This window comes from Neopsephotus bourkii, unplaced genomic scaffold (genome assembly GCF_033783945.1).
Source record: "Neopsephotus bourkii isolate Nb327-2 ecotype Australia unplaced genomic scaffold, CSIRO-AGI_Nbou_v1 NB_1080, whole genome shotgun sequence".
Classification (NCBI taxonomy): Eukaryota; Metazoa; Chordata; class Aves; order Psittaciformes; family Psittacidae; genus Neopsephotus; species Neopsephotus bourkii.
In genome coordinates, this window is record NW_026901568.1 from 3,236,113 (window position 1) to 3,254,064 (window position 17,952).

General features: G+C 37.3%; 1 protein-coding gene and 1 long non-coding RNA gene across 2 annotated transcripts in view; one reads left to right on the forward strand and one right to left on the reverse strand.

Annotated features, from left to right (window-relative positions):
* Window positions 1-17,212, reverse strand: part of LOC133216995 (uncharacterized) — a 28,984-nt gene extending 11,772 nt beyond the window's left edge. The window contains exon 1 of the long non-coding RNA XR_009726782.1: window positions 17,082-17,212. This is a non-coding gene — a long non-coding RNA (uncharacterized LOC133216995). The remainder of the gene's footprint in view (window positions 1-17,081) is intronic.
* The window catches only part of LOC133216993 (contactin-6-like), a 141,442-nt gene that overhangs the window by 60,363 nt on the left and 63,127 nt on the right, over window positions 1-17,952 (forward strand). The window contains 1 exon segment of the mRNA XM_061362123.1: window positions 13,951-14,046. Within this exon segment, the coding sequence (XP_061218107.1) occupies window positions 13,951-14,046 (96 nt within the window).

Sequence of the window (17,952 nt, forward strand, 5' to 3'; positions counted from 1 at the left end):
AGGCAGTGCGCATCTCAATACAATGCAGTTGATGTCACACTTACCAGCTAGAGGACCTGTTTGCCAGAAAATAGACTTTGTCAATGGCATTAAGTATTTCCAGTTAACACTCTGTTGCTGATGAAGCCTTCACTCTGAAGAGCACTTAGCTCACTAATAGCTTGAAATCTAATGCCAATATACAATAATCAAAACAGGCCAAGTATCAAACTATTTACTTAGGTTTCATACCCCCACCAAGACATATCCCAGAGTTACTATGGACAACTGGTCACAGCAAAGTTGGGTGCTGTTTGTCTACAGCAGCAGTCAAACCCACAGCTCCCATCCCATCTTAATCCTCTAGTTCTTAAGAGCAACCATATAAATATGTCCCATATTCAAGAAGCAGACTACTTTTTCTTTAGCAGTGACAGACATTTACATCCTTTCCCATATAAAAAAAGACGACAAATTGAAGGTTGTCATTCACATTGTCAAACACAAGCATACAGGGAAATGCTTCAATTTTGCAGCGTCACTGTGAAACTGAGTTTTATCTTGTCTTACAATAGAAAAAGAAACAACACACCAAACAACAAAAACACACTACATGGACAACATTATAATGACCTGATGAGAATAGTAGAACAAATTACCTTGAAACAATTATTTCACAGTTAACATTTTCTTTCTATTCTCATGTTGCCATCTAATTTACTTCTTTGTTTCAACCAGTATTTCAGGCTATGTCTTAAAATCCAGGTAGGCATGTTGATGTTATGGCACTTTCATTCAATGCCTAACAAAAATGGGACTCTTCCCTGAACTGGGCTGCCTTGCATATTATTGCAATCATCATGATAAATAATTGAACCAAGACTATTATTTAAGTAATGGGGTTTATGTGTATTTGTCTTTTGCTACAAGGTAAGTAACTGAGTATGAGTTTGAATTAATGACAACTCTGGAAACCTACTGTACATGTCAACTTAATATGTGAAAAATACTTTTTCCTCTGTTCAAGATAGTGAGCTCTCTAAGTAGCAAAATAAATGTGGTATGAGATTAGAAATATGTCTTCAGATTCAGGTGGAGTTTCATGCTTATCCTCTATTAAAAACAGAGCTGTCAAATGAAAGCTGCAGGAGGAACATTGTACAGAAGGAAGTGGCATAGATTATTAAAGCTACAGGCTGAAAATGAGAGACAGCATCAGTGAGAGAGCAGAGCAAAAGCACATTAAATGCATTAGCAGCCTACATAGGATGGCAGTCCTGTATTACTCGTACTTCCTGGCAAAGGTTTGTTTTGTCATAAATAAAGTTGAAAGCTCCTTATAAATCCTGCATGTCTGTTGTTGCCCAGCAAGCAGCACATGTTGAAAAACTAATGTGTTTTCCAAGAGCTGGAGCTGTTGTTCTGGATCTTCAGTCTGCTTAAAAAAGCACTGCTGTCACATCCCAGCTTGGGTAGCCAAAGCCCATCACAGGCACAAGGGTCCTTACAGAGATCTGAGCTTTGCTCCCAAGGCACAACCTGCCATCCACATGATGCTTCCCCCTCAAGTTCAGTATTAACATCCAGCAGAAAGTCACCTGTAATGCTTCAGCTGTACATAAAGGGAAGGTCAAAGACAACTGCATGGGACTCTATGCAAGAATCAGCTTGAAGAGTTGGGGACATGGAAGGTTTAACAGTTTTCAAACCAAAATGAAGATGCTCATGCACAAGCTTCCCAGATGTCACAGGTTTTGCTCCTCCTGCATGCACATTGGAGCAGACACTTGTGAAGCACCTGCCCTGAGCCCTGCCATCAACAGTCACCTCCCAAAGCCTGACAAGGTCTGACCAGGCAAAAACACAGCAGCCATCACTTTTGAGCCAAAGATACTAAGATCACAGTCACATCCAAACCTCGCGAAAGAAAGAGGCATTCAGGTTTAAAGAATATTTTTGATCAGTAAAACTGGAGTTTCACCTGTTCTGTGGTGCTAAGATGCATTTATATGCATATTAATGAGGTGTTCTGCAAAAATCTGTTTTCATTAACAAAGAGCATCTAAATTAAATTTCATGCCTTAAAAAAAGAACAAAAAACCTGTTATAGAGAACTGCTTACACATGGCTTCAACCAGAACTCAATCCCAAGGCACACAGGGGATTTGTTTTAATTATTTCATCAGTTTTAAGTAAAAGTAACTGTGTGAAAATGCCTAGTCTTGAGGGAGACCCCCACAACTAGCAACAGTAAAATAGTCTGTCCATGCATGTTACTAATTCTTTTAGCGCTCATACATGTCTATAACAGAGGCATTAACAGATACATAGAAGAAACAAGAAGTGCAATTAAGCTAGAAAAAAAGTAATCCACCACGAAAAAGGATCATGTGTGAACCTAATTCATAACTATGCAGGGCGTAAACCCAGAAAATTCAGTATTAATTGAAAACATCTAGTTGCCTAGGGATCTTAAATTAGATTATCAAATAGTTCTACCAGGGCTGATGATAGACAGTCTTGGATTGTGGTTCTCTCACACCTCAGGCCCCCATTAATTATCATGAATTCTGAGTAACAATGACAACTTAAATTCATGAATAAGCTTAGTCATTTTGTCCTGAACCACACAGGAGGGCACACAGTGGAGGTGTTAGACCACGTATTTAAAAGTGCCCCTAGCGCTACAGACCAAGAAAGGATTTTTCCTTGGCATTTTTGGGCTACAACCATATTCTCACATTTTTCAAAGGGGTGTTCCGGGGGCTTCCCTTTGCTTGGTGCTTTTTCTGAATAGCATTTTCCTAGATATGCACATCCTGCCTCCTCTCAGCCAGTGACAACATGCAGCAGTATGAATGACAGCAGTAGTGCTGGAGCACTTGGAATAAAATCTGCAGCTCCCAAGCGCTCTCACATGCTTTCTGTCAGATAGACAGAAGACACAGTTTTGCTGAAGTAGATAAAAGAGACAATAATCCCTCCTGGACAGAGTTTTCCCATTCCAAAACATAAAATAATAGTTCATCATTAGCATTTAACTGTTTCAGGGGAAATAACAAAAGCAATCAAGTCCTTTTAGTCTTCAGTAGATCGTGACAGTCTGAGCATTAGCAAAGCCCTGTTAGAGTGACTGTCCATGAGATGCTCAGCCAGCATGAAAGCCCACTATTCATCTGATTACTTCATCATGTTATTTACCTTTGACTACACACAAATTACAGAAACATCACAAAGCAATACAGCATGCCTCAAAATGTCATAACCCTTTTCACTCATAGTATATGCTTTGAAACAGAAAATGGACAAATCAGTACACTTACATCAGATAGTCTGAATTTGCAAAGTCTGAGCATGCATGAATTTTAGTCTAAGCGGCACATATGCTGTTGGATTGGTTGTATTGTGGTACTGTCTGTGTGTCCAGAAATCCCTCTGTAGCAATTGTATTTGATTAAAAGGTGTGCTAGATGTTGTAACTAGCACCTTGAGTAAAGCTCGCTGGGTCTTTAAACTGATTGTTAATTGTTCACTGCATACAAGGGCTGGCATACTGATCAGGCTGTCTAGCACCTTATATTGCAAGAGTGAACATTGTAACTTTTCTGTTTCAAAAAGGGGTATATGATTCTCAACTTACAGCTCAGTAGCACTCAGAGATAGCCAAATGATAACTGAAGGGCAAATAGGAGGAAGAGCTCAAGCAAGTGGCAGAAGCAGGTCAAAGTTACATCCCACAAAGTTTCACTTCATTTACTGTTTCCTTATCCTCCATAGGGTTAATTCAGGTAAAGTCATAGGCTTGCCTGTAGTCACATCATTCTATAACCTACAAATGCTAAGCAATGCATTAAATCTACCTCTGTGTTTTGAAAGGGCTTCCTTATATATAATGCAAAATCACATCTCAACTTGTAAATATGTGGAGAATCAGATAAAACCAGTGTCCTTTCGAGGCTCTGCACAGCCTTCCTGATGATCCTGGCAATGCCTCACTACCTGCATCTTCCCCTGAGCAGGCAAGAAAAAAATGTAACCTGCAGCAGTAATACTCCCTGCAGATCAATCTTGCTTGAAGGAGGGAAATAATACTGTCATCACTTCTTATGTCACTAAATAGACTTACAGCTCAAAATAGCCCTTTGGTCTTTTAACTACAGTTAAAGAACCCAATATAAGTACAGCAGCAGCACCAACCTCTCCCTGTGTGTACGTTGAATAGTATAAGTTACTGTAGATTTACGAAGAATTCAGTTTATTACTTGGAAATAAAGCCCATGTTTTGTCAAAATTCTGCTTAGAGTAAAAAGAAACCATTTTTATTTATCAGTTCTTATAGCTATGGACACTCTGTGTCTATGCTCCAGCACTCTTGGAAGCAGTTCCCCATGGGAGGAGTCTGCATCAAGATCTTTGCTTAATGGATACTCTCCATGGAGGAACCTCAGTCATATTTTCTCTCCCCCCCCCCCCCCCCAGTGTTTCCCCACAAAATTAGGAAATATCTGTTGATAACCAATATATATTGCTGTAAGGGGTCTGCACACAGCTCTAGCCATTCTGAGTCAGGGCACTGTCTCCTTCAAGGCTACTATGAGCACAATATTTTCAAAGAACCAGCTATAAGCAATGCAACTTAATCAAAGAACAAAAGTGCTGCAAGACCTCACTGCATTCAGCTCATCTTTCTGTATCTCTGTTAAGCTTTCCAGTATTTATTTCTTTGCAGAAGTCTGTGCATATGCAGCCTATTACAGGCCTAAGGGAAAGCAGGAACAATCAACCACCATTCAACAGTGACAGGACAAGGCAGGTTGATAATAGCACTGCTATTTAGAACTCAGATACTACAAGAACAGGATTATGCAAATATCCAGGCATTCCTGAAGACAAAAATAACAGCCTCCAATCTTAAAACCAGAAGTAATGGATATGTTTACATAATGAAGGGGTTTCACTTTCTCCATAATCTCCTAAAGGTTTGAGCCCACCCTGTTCTCAGAGCCCAGCTAATATATATCAACACTAAATGCAGTCATGACCTCTTGTTAAACACACAAACTGGAGATTATTAGGTAGTAACATTCACCTTTTTAATGATGTAGTACACCAAACAGCATCAGAAACGCAAACCCCATTTTTCTGTCTCGAATTATTTTAGACACCCCTCAGACTGCTTAACTACCATGTTCAAGGCTATGTTGTATCAGAATACTTTGTTAAAGCTGTTTTATTCCATTAGGCTAGCTGCTTAAAGTGTTATTATAAAAGGAGGCTTTCTTCTTACACATGAATTCACCTGTGAAACACATACATTACAGAGGTTGTAAGGAGCATTACAGTCAGTGATATGGTCAGATAAAGTAGTAATAGAGAATATGCAAGTATTTGAAGATTATCTTTTAGTTATACATAGCTATTCTGCAGTTCCTGCAAGTGTTTATCCTAAATCAACCCATTGCAAGTTGTACTGGGAAAGCAATATATGTGATTGAGATATGGTCTGTAACAAGAATCTACAGGTCCCAAAGCCACTGGATTTTGATAAAATTTAATATTTTTTGAAGGCTAAAACCAGTCTATATTTGCAGTCTGGTGATTTTCTTTATCTGATCTTGTTTCATTGCAGACAATATGACAGATTCCAATAAATTATAGACTATCCATAACATCTACATGAGCTTCTTCATTCTTTGGTGTGGCAAAAAAATTTACAGGTAGAGGCTTGCAAGTAATAAAAAAAAAAAAACAAACCAAAACTGAATTACATGACTGCCTTTTTAAAATACAAGTAATGAAATTTATTGGTTATTTCTGCAGTGAAGGTTGATCCTGTCTAATACAAAAGCTTAAGGTACAAGTTAATCTTCTATTTTCTGTAGTTTATGTTGAAGGAGGAACAGTGTCATTGGTACTTTCCACAGTGTAAAGGAATGAGGCTACAGGCACAGCTTTTCTCAATAGGCAAACCACATCTGGTACAGAGAATGCCCTGAGCTGTAAACATTCATTTCTAAATGCTACTGAAGGAAAAAGGTAAACATATCCTACACATGAAATCCCACTTACAAAATGCACATTCAGAAATACTTTACATCACTCACAAATCTTGAAGTTCCCATCGGAAGGAAGTGTTTGCTGGCTTTGCAGCTGGAATGAGCAAGATAAAGCAGTGGTTTCTAGGGATAACCCAAGGTAATTCTGCAAGAAGTACCAGACCAAGATCTTGAAATGGCAGGAATTTTGGAAGGGCTGAAATTTGCATGGATATACTTGTTACGTTTTCAGCTGTGCATGAAAGCCTGCTCTTCCTTGCCATTTTTTAATTGTACATATTTGATCATAGATTACCATATTGGTACTTATAAAAAGAAATGAATAATCTGAAGTGAGACTGCAGGGTGTTTAACAGGAAGGAGCCCAGCAGGACCCTGGACACAGAGGCCAAGCATACCAACAACGTGGCAAAGGTTGAATGCAAAAGAGCAAGTTCATGAACTATCTCCATACATCCTGCAAAAACAGGTTACTGCAGGAGCAGGGGAAAATGGAAATGAAAGAAGCCACCTTTGGATAAGAGTTAACATCCCTGCCAAGAGGTATGTTGACACAGGAGGCCAAGGCCATCTCTGGTGTAAGTCAGTCAAATCAGTGTAGTTCTGACAGGGATAAATCTGGCCCATAAGATTTACACTTGGGAGAGAAATCTGTTTTTAAGAGCACTCCAATCTGGAGAAAACGCATGCAGACGGCAAAGTGACTCTGATGACAGGTGACAAATGAACTCTGCTGTGACAAGTGAGAAAACTGTGCAGGAATATAAAATATTAAAAATATATTTCTTGCATCCCACTCCCTTTGAGAAGGTCAGATCCTCAGACATGCCTTCGGCCTGCAGATGGAGTTTAGCATAAGAGCCCTAAGGCTGCACCAACACTTACTGCTCGGTGCAAGTCCTGTGTCTGGTTCAGAGAGAGCTTTAATATTTGATGCTGTTAACTGTAAAACAGAAGGAAAAAAACAAAACCACCAGCTGTAAACAAGCAGTAGATCTTCACAGCATATGTTTCTTTGCACTGGATTTCTTAGTGCAGAAGCAAAAATCAGGTCAGCTAAGGATTCTCTCCCCTATGTTTAATTTAATTGTGACCTTCCATTTTTTCCTCTGGAGAAGCTTGATATTACTTTGTAAAGGGCATTTTCACTCTTTAATTGAAAAAGAATCAGGCTGTGGCAGAAATTATTGTTCCCCACTTTGAAAATTAGTGTCTGGATTGGCTATTCATACCATTTAAGCTGAATTGAAGACCTGGGGTCTGTGTACATCCTAAGGCATAAATTACGAATCCTCTCCCCTTAGAAGCTCCAAAGCAATTTAACTAAATAAAGAGCACTGATCAAGGTCCTTGGTTGATTATGCAGCTTTGGACAAAGGACAAGACCCAGCAATTATGGTTTTCCCTCTGTTTGGCAGACTGCTCCATCAGGGCAGAGAGCAGCATTTGATGACCTTCTTCAAGGGGGAAAGAGCAAAACATTGTTTTCTAACCAGAGTGGGATGCGGTGTTCACTTCAGGTGGAGAACTAGAACAAAAATCTGAATTACAGTTTATTTTTAACCTGCCCTGGTAAAAAGAGACATTCAGGTGTTGCCAGGCTTGTTTGTCCTGGCAGAAGCAGCTTCAACTTCTACAGACCATGTGATGTTACAACACCAACAAATCAGAAACTCACGTATACTTCATATGGGGAAAGAACAGAAGAACTCAGTAGGTGTTTAGTGGAAAATGCAAGTATTTAAAAATCAGGAAATGAAAATGCTAAGCAGCTTTCAGACACCTTAATTAGAGATAACACTGCTCTTAATCTCAGAATTGAATTTATAGTAAATCAATTAGAACATTCAAAAAATTGAGATTAGATGGTAACAGGAAAAGATTAATGTATTGACACTATTACCAAGACAAAGGAACTGTCAGAGGATTTGTTTAGCAAGTTTACTACAGTTTTGAAAGCTCACTGGAAAGTAAACTTTTTTCAGAGTTGTAGGAAATGAGATTAGCCATTCCTTTGGGAGATATTTGAAGAAAAAGATATTTCCATTTCACACATTGGTGACCAAGTTGCAAGAGGTTGGTACTCATCTCGTACAATGTGATTCCAAACGGTAATAATGAGGAAAAGCAAGAGATGTAGTTAGATGCACATGTCTGGAGTGGTCCAAACAGATGATCACAACCATTTGATAACAGGCATAGTCTGTTTCTAAAATGTTTTAGCCTAACAAAAATCTGGGTCTTGATGTGAAAAGAAAAAACAAATCCAAGATCTGGCCAAGTATGGGATCTCCCAGAATTTGGGATAATTTAAATCATCCAGTAAGTTCTAGTTTTTCTATTCACAGCTATAACAAACTTGGTTCTTCTGCATCAGGCATTGAATCCCGACCCACACTTACTAATGGGCCCCTAATTCACCACAATCACAGGAAACTGAAGGTAACTAATTTTCAGCTGATAACACAGCTGTTAGAAATGCTTACAGCAAATTGTAACAATGAGCTACTTTTAAGAACTTCTGAGGGTGTAATTTTTAGCCCATTTCCTGTGTGAAAATTTTTATTGTGATATATCACATCCAGTAGCACTGATCATATTGTGATATATGGTAGCCAAAAAGAAAAACAAAACACCAGAACAGATCTCATATATCACAGTGTGACATAGCTACATGGAAATGTGAAAAATTACATTGATTTGTCCTCAGAAGCATAACTAATTTGTAAAGTGCTCTTACTACTAATGCCTTAACATTCATTGCACATTTCAATAACAAGTAATTACAACTATAATATTTGGGATTATGTAATGCTAAAACATTTAAAAATCAGAAGTTCAAGAAAGCATGAAATTACATTAATTCATATGAACTGTTCATAATTATGCAATATGATAAATTAGACTCTTTAATTGTCTGTAACTAACAATTCCATATATTAAAACACCCCAGTTTCCTTGTTTGCTATTTGACAACACAGAGCCATCTTATACTCTTTCTTAAAATTGGCTGGTTTGGAAGTGCTACACCTAACCCTGAGCAGTTAAAGGAATTTCAAGCATATGATTCAGAGGTTGAAGTGAATGAGTTACTACTTGTGATTAGGTTTTTGTTCCTATCAGACATATTTAAGTAGTTAATCAATCCAGAAAAACTGACCTTGTCTTCACATAGTATTGTGCAAGTTAAACATACCACTCTAACAACTCGTAAAGCAGCTTTATATTAAAATACCAACCGAGATGTGTGTGTAATAGTGGTGATGGGAAATTAGAAGACATAGATTCATGATACAATCAGCAATGATGTCAGTGCTGAGCCTTAAAACGCTAAAAAAATTCTGGGTGACTGAACCTAATAATTAGCTGATTAACACAAGCACTTTAGCAGGAAATAGTGTGTATACCAGTTATAATTAATTTCTATCTTTATCACTTCACATATCAATGGTACCTCTGTACTCAGTAAAGCTACACTGACAGTCATCCTCATCTGAAACCACTATACTTCTCAATTTCTGTTTTTATGGTAATCAAATATCTACATGGAAGACTTGCAGGCCATATTCTTCCCTGTTGTAAATCAGCATAACTTCCTTTACACCAGTAGGTGTACTATTGACTTACACCAGCAACAAAAAGCTCTGGCCTATTCTTTCTCCCTATTCCTCTTTGTACGTGGTAATGAGCCATAAACTTCCTTCACCTCAAGTATTCCCACTTATATCATAGAAAGCCCTATAGTTCTGATTAAGTTTCCACAAAATGCCATATGTTTTGCTTATTCTGAGCACACACCTTTCTTGCTTAGGTCTGCAAATGTTCCCAGCTGAAAATGATGACTTCTTGCCACACACAGCTGAGTCCATACATTTCCACTCTTCACTGTAAAGAATCACTTGTTCATCTGAATATTTTGCTTAGCCTACATGACCTCATTATCACATCCAACTGATTAATTGTGCTATAGCAATATGCCAACACGCACAGTGCTGGAAGAAAGTTGCTTTTCCTTAGAACTCAGAGCTGAGAAAGCAATGCAGTCTGAAGGAACTCACTGTTCAAAAAGTGAGATAAATACAAAGAATGGAAGGAATTATGTAGGAACTAGGTGATAATTTATTTATAGATCTCTGCAGAAACACTGAAGTTAACAAATTTACCATCTGTTAAATAGTCATACTATTCCTAAGTGCATATTATCATTCCAAATGTGTGCCAAACACCTGATCTTAGCAATCTTATCTAATACTCTTTTTGACAAGCAACATCATGCTTTATTAGATTATGTCATATTATATTATAAAGTTATGCTAGGTAACTGAGGGAAAAGAGTGGCTGTGCTCTGTCAGTGTAAATGCCTGCTCAGGGCAAAGAAAAGTGGTTTTGAGAAGTAGCCAAACTTGCAGAAGAAGAACAAAGAAGTATGTCTAAATTTATATTAATCTTCACGGTTATTACACATTTAAGATTTTAATATTGCAATTAGTCACTGAAAATACACACCTCCCCATAGATGGGAAAATGGCTGCAAAAACATTTTGGGTAAAAGAAACATTATTTCTGATGGACTACCTCTTCTTTATTACCCTGGACTACATAACAAACATTTAACTCATTATTGTTGTCATCTGAATGAGTCGTCTTAATATTTCATAGGAGATGTTGCCAGCCTGAGAAAGGGTCCAGTAAAGATGACAACAGAATTAAGACTGACTCCTTTAATGAGTTATTTTGATTTATTTTGCTTTGTTTTGCCTTTGAGGTTTTTATAATTCCTTATTACGGAAAGACACTGAAAAAAAAATAGTTTTTTATAATTATCTATCAAAATCAACTTCCAATAGAAAAGAAAAAAAAAACCCAAACATTTCTGTGTAGTCCTACTAACTTTTTGGAGGTGGCAGTTTCTGAAAGATGCAGTGTGATAGATAAGAGACAAGCATTGGAATGAATTCTCAAGAGAAAACTTCTACCTAGAGATTTTTAAAACTGGGTTAAATAATTGTCTGCTTGGAAGGATATTGCATGCTGTTACCCATCATAGGCCACAAAAAAAGGATTTAATAACCATTTATGTGCCTCCCTGTCTGCTTTATACTTGCAATTCACTAGTAAGCATAATGGGATGAAAATCTTTCCAGCAACAGAAGAGGATTTAGCTTGTATAACTAAACTATAAACTTGCTAAGAAGCAGCTCAGACCTCTGCATACAGAATGATACTCAAAGGTGAAAGTGTAGATTAGAAATGCAAAGTCAAGTTTTCCCCCCACATATACTCTATAATCTTGCTAATTATAACAGTGAATCCCACAAGAGATCCAGTACTACTGCTTTTTTGTTAAGTCAGGGATACTTGTCATGGTTTTAATGGATAAACAGACAGGTGATAGTTTCCAAGATGAGAGTAAAAACAATACCATGATTTATCATTAGATAAAGGATTACTATTAGCCGTTTATTAGTTGCAATATCTTTTCCAAAATCTATTAAAATTTCAGAGTATTACACAGTTAATTTACAATTGTCATGAAAACCTTTTGCTTCCATTGCACTGTTAGGGTGGTGAGGCACTGGAATAGGTTGCCCAAAGAAGTGATCAATGCTCCATCCCTGGCAGTGTTAAAGGCCAGGTTGGATGGGGCCTTGGGCAACATGGTCTAGTGCGAGATGCTCCTGACAATGACAGGGAGGCTGGAACTAGATGATCTTAAGGTCTTTTCCAACCCAAAGCATTCTATGATTCCATAATTCTTTGTGCTTCCTTTTTTCTCTCCCATTGTTTAGATGTTTCATAGCAAGTGAAATTTTACTCTTAGGGAAAAAAAAAAAAAAAAAGAAAAAAAGAAAAGGAAAAAACCAGACCTGATTTACCATAGGCAGAAAGCATTGGAAACCACTAGCTAGACTAAGTGTATTTTCTATATTCCTCAAGAGTATGAGCTTTTAAAACCCTGTTTTTATGTAGAAACTGCACAGCCTGCTTTGTATTTGCAGCTATATGAAGCAACAGCAAAGGCAAATGTAACCGTTTCTGTTGCTAGTGCCTGAATCAAAAAAGTTATCATTTTTTGCACCTTTCCAGTCTTCTATTTAACATAAACATTAAGATTTGAGGGTCTTTATTTTTCCAAAGCTAGCCTCTTCTCCCACAGGGCAAAGCCTCATGCCAGCCAACCCAAGCAAATCCCCATCTAATGTCTTAATTATCCCTCTATCACTTTCCCACACGAATATTTTCTGCTGATTTTTTCCTTCTTAGAAAACACTTAACCCACAGAGAACAAAAGATAGATAATAAATTTTCTCAGATTGAATTTTCAGTACAGGTAAATAATCCATTCATTAAAAGATTGGACCAGTAAGTGTCTTCTAAATATGAACCCAAGCTGCAGTTTGTCATATTGCACCCATCCACTCTTTTCTTTTGCAATTAGTATTACAGGATGAAATAAACCAGGGTTTTTTTTTCTGGATTTTGTCTTTTTTTTTAAATCTGTTCCCACAGCTCTCTCCTCCACCTCCCCACCGCCTGCAGACTGCAAGGCAGAGATCTAGCCAGCAGGCAATTAAAAGAACATCAGAGTTTAAAACACTTTCCCAGTGTATTGACAGGAACTATCTATTGTGGCTATGACAGAGCAAAGAAGTGCTACAGCTGGCTAATTCAATTCAGTCACCTCTGGGTAGACAATGTCTTCATAGGAGAGCAATATACAGGCGATGAAGAGGAGGAAAAGAAAAATTAACTGTGTAAAGTTCAACTAAGGGGTAGAAAATTGATATATTGACATAAATAGCTGAGCCTGTACAGGTAGCAATCATTATTGCTTTGACCAAAGAGAACTGTTTTCTCTCTATTGAACTCTGGATCAGGTAGTTGTTCAGCTGATGAAAAATGGAGCAATTGTTTGAGACAAGAAGCTGCAGCAAGGTAAATAAAATAAGCTTAAAAGCATGCACTATGCTACATCGGTATAAAGAGATAGCATAGGAAGATGATATCTATTACATTAAAATATATTTTCAAAGTATTTCAATCAATCACTTTGCAAAATACTCTGACAAATGTAGAAAGTCTTCTTATTATGAAAAGGACCAAAAAGTTAAAAAGTTTAAAAGTACATCTGTTGTGTCATGCTTTGTAACTGAATTATTTAAAGGTAATGAGACCTCCAATACTTACACATTTCAGTAAAAGCAAGTAAAAGAGAGAATATGGTGTTAGAGTCAGTAAAAAAAAAAAAAAAAAGCTATGAAAAATCACACTGGGAGATAGGCATGGGCATGTTTATAAAGGAGATTTCCCTAAACCATCACATACTTTTCTTCTGAAAATATTCTCTTTCTCACCTTTAAAGTCAGTGATAAAGTTTAACTCAACTAAAACATATCCACATACTGCAGCCAGCTTTAGGACAGAACAGACTCAAGAACACAGCATACTTTTATGATTTAAGCACACACTCTGTGAGAGACCTGACAAAGTGAAATTATCACTTGTATATATAGACAAGCACATCTGCTTTTATTTCTGTAAAAAAAAAAAAGAGAAACAATGAAAAATGTTTTTTTTTCTCATGTAGATTAAGAATTTAATAAGCTCCCAAAAAATGATGCTAGAAAGTCATGGAATAATACACCAGCTTTGTGATAAGGGTATGTAAATACAAGCTTACAGGGTTAGAGTAGAACTGCTTTATGAACAAGTATCTCATGATCGCCTAAAGATGAGATACTGAGTTGGACAAGATATTTTTTTCCATGTTGTATGTCATTTCACATACTGGGATTATATGATGCTATTAAATATGTGAATATGTCCTATCATTACAGATCTTCATAGCCTGGGTGCAGTTAGGAACAGATCTGATAGATAATAACTGGGTCTTGCTTTCTCCTTCTCTCTCAAGATCTTGAAAATTCTGAAACAAAACCAAGAAACACAGTATCAGCCAGAGAAGGACAAGGAGTGGTTCTGCCCTGTGGTCCTCTACCACATTACGGAGGTATGGGGAATAACTACATATTGTGCACCCGCAGCATCAACCTGCTTGTTACTTTCATGCTATAATTTGAACTCTGAATTTTACAGATTAGATTTCTGATGAAAATTTGTCTTCTATTCTTGAATACCCAATTCTGTCCTGCCCAATAATTGTAAAAGTAATAGAAAGATGTAGATAGGAAGGGAATTCTGAAGTAGTAAGCTCACTGGCTAAAGGGGATTTGATTAGATCAGGTTGCCTGATAATTTTTAATCCTTCAGGTAAAGAACTAAAGGGCTTTCCTAGGGAATTGATTTGGAGGCACTTTGCATGTGTTGTCATTGCTCACTACTACTTCTTAACCATAAGGATGTTTTGTAAGTCTTCCTTTGTGCAGAGGAAAAGTCCAGGTGACATGCAATGAACCAGTAAGGTATTTAGGATTACATTTCATACTTTTCACCTAAGAAAACCCTACATATATGGGGCAATTTTCCTTCCTCCTCTCCCTCTTTTTATATGTGTATTACCACTTCCAACATCAACACTTAAAGAACAATACAAAGTCTTGAACATACAGGTACACTACTGTTGTGATTTCTGTTTTCTTAATACTGTTTGTACCTACCAGAAGTGAAGCTCTTGAGTGACCTTTTGAGATTTATTTCCCCAGCATTAACTCTTGTAAGTTTCGAGTGATACACACTCACCAACCTTCTCCAGGGGTGTTGGAATCAAGATTAATATTGCTCCAGAACTTTATAAGCCTGGAGAAAGAACTATGGCTTCCTAACATAACTAGCTAAAGATAACTGGACTTTTACTGCAGAAAAACAAATGCATATCAATAAAGGGAAAATATCAGTACCATAGTAACCAAATTGTCTTGCCCTGGACTGAAAGAATCAGAAGTTCTTCGATGACTTATGCCCTGCTTTTGGCAGGAGTGACCACACATCCACAGGAGCTGCCATTTATGTGCTAGCACCAACATCTTGCTCTAAGCAATGTTTCCTCAATTCTTAAAGGAAGAGAGGTATAAGACAAATTCCCATGAGAACGTGAATAGTGATCTATAAAGAGGATGCAGTATATCAGAGATGTAGAAAAACCCATCAATCAATTTAAAGCCCGCAAGTCTTGAACAGGGAGGAAATGTCAGTTCACTTAGTGTTTATAGCCATATGAAAGAAGTATATAATCAAGGAGATGAAGTGAAACCTGGTCCTTAAGGGCAGAAAAGGCTTGATGTATCAATGGGACAGACAGACAACACATCCATCCTGGAGTCAGTAAGCTATATATTTTCCTCTTGCTGTAGGGTAAAATTATGATTTGACAAATAGAAATGAGTAGAAGAAAACATTCAGAACAAATAAATAGTTAACAAGTCAGTTCTCCCCAGATTAATTGAACTGACAAAACAGTATCCATGAGCAAAGCCTTAGCCACAGTGTTTCTTAAGCTGCAGATGCAAGCTGTTGACCAACAGGCTTGAAAAATATATTATGTGAAACAGCAAGACTCTAGAAAACAGAAACAGAGTTCTTTTTGTCATCCAGAAACACTGTATTTATGATTAAAAATTATATGCTATGGAGAGAATTACATGGTGTGAATTTGATATGTTGTGTAACATTTCAGGATGCTTAGGCAGTTTTTATTAAAAGGACTGTATAGACAGTGTTTTAATTGAAACCTTTGCCTCCAACATACAATACCTACAGAAGAAAGGATTACTAACCATGCGTACAGCTTCCATTACAAGCATGCTGCACAGTACTTTATTTATGACAGGAATTAGTTAGACCAGCAGGAAAAGAGTCACCTTTCCTTATAATGTAAACAGGAGATAACACATCTGTATAACATGTCCTATACACCAGGAAGCAAATTGTTCTTAGAATTTCCTAGCCAACTTAGGAAATAGAGCCTATAACCAATGCAAACTTTTTGTTAGTATGAGCATTTACAAGGAAATCGAGGCTACCTGTTCAGGTGGAAAACACCAACTATGATCTTAAAAAGAAATTATCCATGTCATTGAAAAGGCACCCAAGGGAGCCAGAGCAGATGGATACAGTCTTTCAGGCACTCCTTATAGATCAGGTGCTGCTTTCCTCAGGATGAATCACTTAACAGACCTGGCCCTACCCACACATTCCAGAGGGGGAAAAGGAACATGGTTCTGCTGGTTACTAGCTTTACTTTCCTTTGACTTAAAGGCAGAAAATCTCTGTACAGCAGTTGTTAGTATAGTATTCTGGAATATGATGCACCAAATAAAACCTCCTGCCTTTCTGATATCCTAGAAAGTCTGTGTCTCTTTTTTCAAGCAAGAGAAAAGACAGAAAAGCAAGAACCTAAGAAAGCTAAAAGTCTTTATTAACTGAAGTTTATTCCCTTATAACATCAAGAAGCAGAACTACATAGCATGAGAGCTTAAGAGATAGTTCTGACATCTTTAACGTCTAAAGAATTGTTTCACATCTTTCCTTCTATCACTACAGGGATGAAAACATTGCTATTCTTATCTAGCCCTTTAGCAAGGGGTTTCAGGCAAACAGTAAAGTTAAACTTTTTGCTAGGTTTACATGAAAGAAAGCACTGAACATATCATTAGGCTGTTTATTATGTACTTTATGTACGTTTCCACATTCAGAAACATTTTAAACACTTAAAGCTTAACAAACTTAGTTTTCTGCTACAGGTGATAAGAGCAGTTCCGCTACTGCTTTTATGTATATACATCTTTTAACTGAGACTGCAATGGTAACTTTTTGCTTATACAAGAGAAACAAGTGTTTCTCATCAGCAATAGAGAATACATTAAACAACATTTTGATAAAAAAATATAACAAAAACATACAGAAAGATTGCTCCAATGGCTTTCACATCAGCCTTATACCTTAAACTAACTCAGAGAACAATAAAAATTAATATTTGGAAATGTTGCATTAAGGCTATACTAAAAAGCTTAACACCAAAAGAGAGCTAAATTTATATTGCTATGAACAAACATTAGCATATTTAGCAAAAAAACCCCACAAATCTACCTTTCAAAGACTTAGCTTATACTTTAGATCAAGCAAGCCATTAAAAAGCTGTTACAGCTAATGAACAAAAAACTACAGCCTGTAATGAGCTTTTGAAAGTAAGAACAAAGCTACCCCATGTTACTTACCCCAGCCTACACCCCTCCTTCCTTCCTCTAGCCCCTACTTGCCTATTTATGCACCAGCCACCCTCCAGTTGTTGTTATTTATGAGGCTCATTAATACACCTGATAAAGTTCAGCATGTGAGTTTCCTCTGCTTGTTAGCGAGGCTCTGGAGTGTAGGGCTGGGAAGGTAAGCTGCATTTCTTTCTCTGAGAAGTACCTCTTCTCTAGCTGAAGTTCTTTAGGTCAGCTGATTATTTTTTTCCACATGTAATTAACATATAGCATTATGGTGTTATCTAAAAGTTGCTTTTTGTATAGAGTTAATACTTGTAGACAGATGACAGGAAGCTTGAAGAAGCCATTCCTCTAGCTGTGTACGAGTTTGACCTGACTATGATTAAGGAGTTGCTGCTTAAACGATAATACTTGACACAAGTTTGTAAGATGGATTGTTATTCATTTATTTTCTTAGAAGTGAAGTCTAATATAAGTCCTGTTTCCTTCAAGCTGGCTCCCTACAGAGCTTTAAGGAAGTTGCTAATCTTGTTAGGAGCAGCAGGGTCCCTTATGCATTTGCATTTATTTGTCTGTAAGAGCTGCTAGGATTTCAAGCTGGGATGCTGGGTCTGTAGGCTTTTCTCTGTGCTGACATTACTACAAGGCTACATTAAAAAAGTAAAAGACTTTCAAGGAAGAGCTCTATGGATCTGCTCAGTGTGTGAATATGCTAAATCCTCAGTCAGCAGAAGGGTGGGGAAGGAGGT